Source organism: Homarus americanus, unplaced genomic scaffold (genome assembly GCF_018991925.1).
Source record: "Homarus americanus isolate GMGI-L3 unplaced genomic scaffold, GMGI_Hamer_2.0 scaffold23578, whole genome shotgun sequence".
Classification (NCBI taxonomy): domain Eukaryota; kingdom Metazoa; phylum Arthropoda; class Malacostraca; order Decapoda; family Nephropidae; genus Homarus; species Homarus americanus.
Genome location: NW_024733231.1, coordinates 4,368,200 through 4,375,504, shown reverse-complemented (window position 1 = coordinate 4,375,504; position 7,305 = coordinate 4,368,200). Strand labels below are relative to the sequence as shown.

The 7,305-nt window shown below is 39.2% G+C and overlaps 1 protein-coding gene and 1 non-coding gene across 6 annotated transcripts in view; one reads left to right on the top strand and one right to left on the bottom strand.

Annotated features, from left to right (window-relative positions):
• Nucleotides 1–3,936: 3,936 nt before the first annotated feature.
• The window catches only part of LOC121869577 (corticotropin-releasing factor receptor 1-like), a 19,858-nt gene continuing 16,489 nt past the window's right edge, over nt 3,937–7,305 (top strand). For 2 of the 5 annotated variants that reach the window (XR_006089557.1, XM_042371002.1), the window contains exons 1-2: nt 6,171–6,434; nt 6,559–6,780. Coding sequence is in view for 3 of the 5 variants with exons in the window: in XM_042371002.1 (XP_042226936.1) it covers nt 6,739–6,780 (42 nt within the window). In the remaining 2 variants the exon portion in view is untranslated. Of the gene's footprint in view, nt 4,065–6,170; nt 6,435–6,558; nt 6,781–7,305 lie in introns of those variants that run through there. The other 3 variants (XM_042371003.1, XM_042371004.1, XM_042371006.1) reach the window with 3 other exon arrangements.
• Nucleotides 5,316–5,397, bottom strand: Trnas-aga. Its single transcript has one exon. It is a non-coding gene; the product is annotated as a tRNA-Ser (tRNA).

Here is a 7,305-nt window from a genome sequence, read left to right as displayed (position 1 = left end):
GAGACGAAGTAAAATAATGATGGAAGTTTGGTGCATGTTCTTGTAATCAATGGAGGTGGGTGTGGTGGTGACGTACACACTCTTACATGTACACACACAGGCAGACGTACACACTCTTATATGTACACACACAGGCAGACCTACACATGTCAGACTCAGACAAACGCAGACAGAAAGACACACACACACACACTAAAGAAACACAACAGACAGACAGGCAGACACAAACGCACATTACACACACACACACGTACACACGTTCTCACATACTGATGATACATTTTTCTGGCATTAAAACATTTTTTTTTCACTGTATTGGCATGAGACTCAGCTGACGTATTGTACACATAGAGAAGTGAAGGACAGGGGGCAATACCAGCCACGTGTACCGAAACGCAGGTCTGGGTGGTGTTTTTAGTCCTGTCTGCATGTATGTCCGTCTCCAGCTTGTGTGTCTGTGTCTGTCCTGTCTGTTTGTCTTGTGTGTCTGTCTATCTGCCTGTCTGTCTGTCAATCAACCAGTCAGTCAACGTATTTATAGAGCTGTAGACAATTAACCTTGAGATTTTAACCTAAGTGCACTAGTTGGTCTACATATTTTAACACCTGTGGACCTGACCTAACCTAACCTAACCTAACCTAACCTAACCTAACCTGGAGTCCTGAACCTTTTCCTTCCTTTAATCAACACTTTCTCAGGTGCACTAATTGGTCTACCTATTTTAACACCTGTTCACCTAACCTAACCTGGAGTCCTGAACCTTTTTCATCCTATAATCATTTCTGTCTCAGGTGCACTAATTGATCTACCTATTTTAACACCTGTTCACCTCACCTGATCTCGTTTTTTGTGCCTTTAATGATAGTTTATTCTGATCTTTCGTTTAATGGTCAATTTATGTGTCTGTTTACTTGAGAGTTTGTTGAATAATTTTCTATCAAGTATTTTGTTTCTTGACTTAGACAGACTTATGAATACACTGATACATACAAACATACACTAAAACGGAAATAAATATAAATACACATGCACAAATATGTATACGTACAATACATACATACATACACACACACACGCACACACACACACACACACACACACACCAACTGTGACAGACAAAACGAAATCAATAAGTCTTTCACCATCATGTTAAAGGCGCCAAGGTGTGGTCACCCCTCCTATCCACCCTAATCCACAGAGGTTCGTAAGGGTTAAGTTTTACTCCTAACTCCCATAAAAATCGCCCTTTTAACTCCCTGACGTACGGTAATAAGTGTGGAATCCAAGGTGGCGTTCGAATTACACTTGAGACTATACCTTATGTATGATACGTGTTTCTAATGGGTTAAACTTAAGATTATTGGAGTATTTTTGTTTTAATCTTGATCCTGACTTAAACCATGATTTCTGTTCAGTGGTTAGCTCTCTGTCCTATTGGGTTTTATGGTTTGGCTGTGGGATTTGTGTTTTATCTGGGGTATTTGTTTATCTCTCTTGGTTTGTGGTTTGTATGTGGGTGTTTGTGGTTTATCTGGGTTTTTGTGGTTTATCTGTGGGTGTTTGTGGTTTATCTGTGGTGCTTTGTGGTTTATCTGAGGGGTTTATAATTCACCTATGGGTTTATTCCTGAGAAAATCATTAATTATTTTAGTTAACCTAAGAAATTAAATATATACTTCTAAAACCGGTAAACCACATGTAAACCACACCTAGAATAGCAGAGCCTAAGGTTACCTTAAGTGAGAAATATGTTTGTAAGGTGACCAGCGTGTGTGTATGGATGTATATATATATATAGGCTATATATATATATATATATATATATATATATATATATATATATATATATATATATATATATATATATATATATATATATATGTGTGTGTGTGTGTGAAAGAGAGTATTATTTGTTTGTGTGAGGGTGTGTCCTGCAGTAGAGAGGGTACACCTGCATTGATATCAGACAGAGACTCTGCCTAGGACCCGAGAATTCACCTCGATGCAGGCACGAACGCTACTCCCTAATCTCTTTCTCTCTCTCTAATCCTGTATTTTTCTTTCTTTCTTTATTTATTTATTTTCTATAAATTTTTTCACAGGGTGGTAAAGACTCTCCAACAGAATTAAAAGTTGTATGGTAGGAAAAAAATTCTGGTTGTGGTAGCAGCTAGACGTCTGGGCGTAATATGTACTTCATTCCGTTCTCGTGACCCAAGTAAATACTCTAGGTAGATCGATGTCAGACACTTACCACGAACACCCACATACAGAGTACAGTATAGCTTGTGCTAGGGGGAGTAATAGTAACTGCCGCACTGGGTCTTCTTCTTTTCTTTCTCTTCCTTCCTCTACTCTTCTTATTCCTCCTTCTCTTCTCTTCTCTCCTCCCCCCCCCTTTCCCTCCTCCTACCCCTCCTTCTGTTTCCACCTCCTTGACTCCTTCCCCTTCCTCCTCCATAATGTCCACTGATGACGACACAGGTGTTGATTGGCTCTGACACTCCAGGTGCATGAGATCAATTTGCCTTAGCGTACAAGCATATAAGGTTGATTTTCCCTCCACTTTATTATAGGATTATAGCCTTTATAACCTCCTGAGGGATGACACGTTCTCCCCCTCCACTGTTCTTTGCCGCAGTACGACCCAGGGGCCGAGTTGGGTGAAAGAAAGACATATACTAATTCTGATACTTTTCCTCCTCCTCCTCCTCCTCTTCTTTTGATAGTTTTAAAGTTATTATTCTGAAAGTTTTAATAGTAATTGATCTGAAAGTTTATAACTAATTATTCTGAAAGTTTTAAAAGTAATTATTCTGAAAGTTTATAAGTAATTATTCTGAAAGATTTAAAAGTACTGTAATTATTCTGAGTTTTAAGTCATTATTCTGAACGTTTTAAAAGCCCATATTCTGAAAGTTTAAAAAAATTATCGTGTGCGTGCGTGCGTGCGTGCGTGCGCGCGCGCGCCTCTTTGACCTTCAGAAGTGACCTCATAAATCCCCTGTTTAATGATCGTTGACCATGAATATCTGAATGACCCCGAGTCTGTATGTTTCTGTATCTGTATGTCTGTGTTCCTGTGTGTTTCTATCCGTTTGTGTGCCTCTCTCCTTGTTTGTATCTGTCCCTGTATGTTTGTGTGTGTGTATCTGTCTCCTGTCTGTCTGTACCTCTCCCGGTATATTTGTATGACATGACGAACTTGTACCAACTTTACATTAGTTTCCCTTCAACTAAACATAAAACCTACCACTGTTACGAGCTCTATAACATGCATAAACGAGATGAAATTACATAGGTAAAGTTAACGATATTGTAGTTATATCACCGTAACTACCCGATAGCGTTACATTAACGACTTGCAATGACAAAATCACCTGTTGTCTCATGATCCCAACACTTACGGAGACTTGAACAAATTCGTAAGATTTAATACGAAACACGTCAAGTATGTCAATTTTTCTCAGTGTAATGCATTAATAGGCAGTTTCTGTGTATCTCAGTGAGTGAAAGAACATGGGTGAAGGGCTGTCTGACTTACAGCTAAGATAATACAAGAGTCTTACCCAAAAAATTCGACGTGTACCAAGTCTGTTTTCTACAGTAATCATTATGCACTCGCTGACCGAGATAAGCAAACATCAAGGGAGAGTATCCACTTTAAAAAGTCCTATCCTAGTACAATAATTTGCTTCCTTCAATGTCGGGTGAGTGGCGTTGCTATAGATAGTGAATTTCGTTGTGCTATTTATCCTATCTTATCCACTAGGGTGAGGTATGTCGGGCTATTTTCAACAGACTAGCTTATTTTTGTATGTTCTACTGTGTGGATAGCATTTACTATTATGAATGACGTAACAACCTAGATATCCAAAACAAAGTGATATTGGGTACGCTTGGCAACTGGATATTTCACAGATCAACGTGGGCTCGGGGCACAGTGTGGGCTCTGTGTGTCATTACTCCGGGCAGGGGTAGTGGCTGTGTGGTGGTGGTGGTGAAGGGTATTGAAGCGCAGCAGTTGAACGCGTGTGTGAAAGAGTGCGTCAGATAGTGATAGGTAAAGTGAACTAAAATAATCAAAATTTCCACAAATTTTTTTCAAGTTCTAGATATTATTGAACACAGTGAAGAAGGAAATAATTTAGCGTTTGACGTCTTGATAAAAGAGAGAGATGACTGTTATGGTGTAAGACCTTGACTGGCCTGAACATATCACTATAATTTGTTCTTTATTTAGCGATGAGTTAAGTGTGTGATACGAATTGCCACTTTTGTTGATACAGAAAAACTTATGAATATTATTTACTGTATCTTAAATACTAGTCAACAGAAACATTGGATCACCTAAAGATTAACCCCCTTGCTTATTTCACCTGAAGATTAACTATCCTAATGTTAACCTAACCTACCATACATTACCCCAACCTGACCCCTCAATTAGCGTTAGGGTGGTTAATCATCAGGTGAAATAAGTAAGGGTGGCTATTCTTCAGATGATTAGAGGCATTTTTATAGCTATATTAGTACACAGGGATAGTACAAGTAAAATATAAAAGGTAGAAATACACTTGTAAACACGCAAGGCTTTTAATCTTAAGTGATGCCCTGAATAGTGTAGTATTAAGTAATATAATCCAGTCTTAAGGTTCGTTGTGTGTGTGTGTGTGTGTGTGTGTGTGTGTGAACATTTTATATTGTGTTCGGACCTAAAAATCAGTGTCATGTCAACTTTGAACACACACACACCAACAACATCGTGTTATTAGGATTGGTTCATTAGGATTAGATCACATTAACATGGACCTCAATAGGATTAGGCCCCAATTTTGATAGATTGTGGTCTATTGGGACTGGGGGGAGGGGTCCATTTAACCAGACACCGCAGTATAAGAGTGGCAGCTTCTTTAAGTAACACAGATAAGCTCGACACTGCTAATAATTAATTACTCACAGCTGGTCATTATCGTGGAGCTACTAATTAAATCACATTGTTGACAAGTCTCGTTATATACATTAGATTAAGGCTGGACTCCTTAATCTGGGCCCTAACTTAATTTAACCTAGCCTTACCTAACCAAACATAACCTAACTTAGTTTTACCTCCCCCCACCCCACCTAATACTAAACGACTCATGATATTAGTTAACCCACCTTAAAGTAACCCACCTTAAAGTAACCTACCTTAAGCATTCAGTCAATGACCTTATAATCAAGCTATTCTCCACACCTTATGTGTATAGACTAGCAACTGGGCAATAAATGTAAGACTCTCAAACACCCTCTTAGCTAACATGTAAAACGAACCTCTCGCAGTGAGTAGGATTCGAACCTACGCGGGAAGATCCCATCTGATTTCTAGTCAGACGCCTTAACCACTCGGCCATCACTGCTTATGTGTATAGAAGATAATTATGCTCATAAATCTCTCTACGTTATCTCTCGTGATGGTCGAAAATTGAATGATTGACGAGAAACCTAATCTAGCCCAACCTAACTTCACATAATATCAAGCGAGAGAAAACGTGACTAAAGCAGTTTGTGGCCTCGTGATGGAATTTGTCCTTGTGAATGTAATATTAGGGTAGGTTACTGTATATTAGGGTCAGGTTAGGTTAAAAGGAGGTTAAATAAAGTCGGATTATTTGTAAGGATAAATACGTAAAGTTAATTGAATTTGTTATCTTAAAGTTTTGAGTGCGTTGATTACGGTGTCAAGTATTACGTAAAAACATAACAATAGGTGATAAGTGTGTGAGTGTTTATCAGCTCCAAGACGCTCTTAGTCCTTGCTATCGCTGGGATATCAACACCATAAAATACCCAGTGTTAAAAAAATACCACGAACCGGACTACGAGCTGATAAATTGATCTGACGAAGCAAATCAAACAAAACCGAACTACCGTATGATTGTTAGGTTAAAGTGGGGTATTTTAAGATCGGATTGTTTGATTGGAAAGGGGAAATGAATGCATGGGTGTCTTCCGTTCGTGGTAACTTTTCCAACAAGTGACTATCTTGTGTTATCACTTATCAGATTAGAAATACGCCGAGTGACCCACATAAGTGACGGCGAGTTGTGAAGTAAAAGAGTGACACCTATAAAACACACACACACACACACACACACACACACGTACACACATACACTCCAGACGATAACATGAGCTCAGAGATTGACGTGTGGATTTACAGTACAGTCGTGTGGTGGGAGTGAACGAGTGAACATATTAGCCTTTCACTCCTAACCACCAGAAAAGGCTTGAGTCAACGAGTGAAAATATTTTACCTTTCACTCTCAGCCACCGGAACAACGGGTGTAATAAAGTGTAAGAGTGACGAAGTAGTTTCTCTCAACCGCCAAAGGAGTTCTGAGAGTGAAAAGAGTAAAGGTTTCTGAGAGTGAAATGAGTTCTGAAAGTGAATAAGGTAGAGTTCTGGGTGTAAAAGCAAGTAAATATGACAATTGAACGATGTAATTGAAAGTAAATTATACAATGTGCTCGTGATGAATAAACTAGATAAGTAACACTAAAGTTGATTATTTTCATAGGATTTAAAGGGCTCCAGTAACACGAAAAGGAACAAAAAGTAACAATATAGGCGAAATAATTTAAGTAACACCAACAGGAGTAAAAATAACAATGGAATAAGTAACTACGTAGCAATACTAACGGGTGATGCAAGTAACAAGGACGACAGTGGCAGTAGCAAGAGGGCCAAGCAGGAAAACATGGGAGAGTGGTGCCATGTTGTGTGGTTGGCACTCATGATGGTAAGTGGCACACGTGGCTTTTTAAGTTGTCTGTCCACTTGAGTCTTGTTTACTCTCTATCTCTTGTCTGCCTTCCTCTCTATTTCTTGTTGCGAGGATCAGGGGATGAGGAAAGAGAGAGAGGGGGGAATAAGGAAGGAAGGAAGGAAGGAAGAGGATAGGGTTGGACAGTAGGAAGTTTTTTTAGTTTAATAAATTTATTGACAAAGCTTGGAGTACAGTTTGCCTATTATGAGTAATTCAGTCAGGTCTTGACACTGAGGGTGGTATCACTTCTCACTGCCACGCAGGACGGAGGTTCACACACAAAGAAATACATCATATTCATTGACAGTATGATAGGAAGAGGAGAGGGAGAGAAGAGGGGAGGAAGGAATGGAGAAGGGAGAGTAATGCTGTTTATCCTGTCTCTTTCTCTCTCTCTCTCTCTTTTAGGGGTAGGATCAATGGAGAGAGAGAGAGAGAGATTTTTTTCAAGTTGTAGTAGCATCAGCATCACCATCGTGGGAGAATGGGAAGATGTAC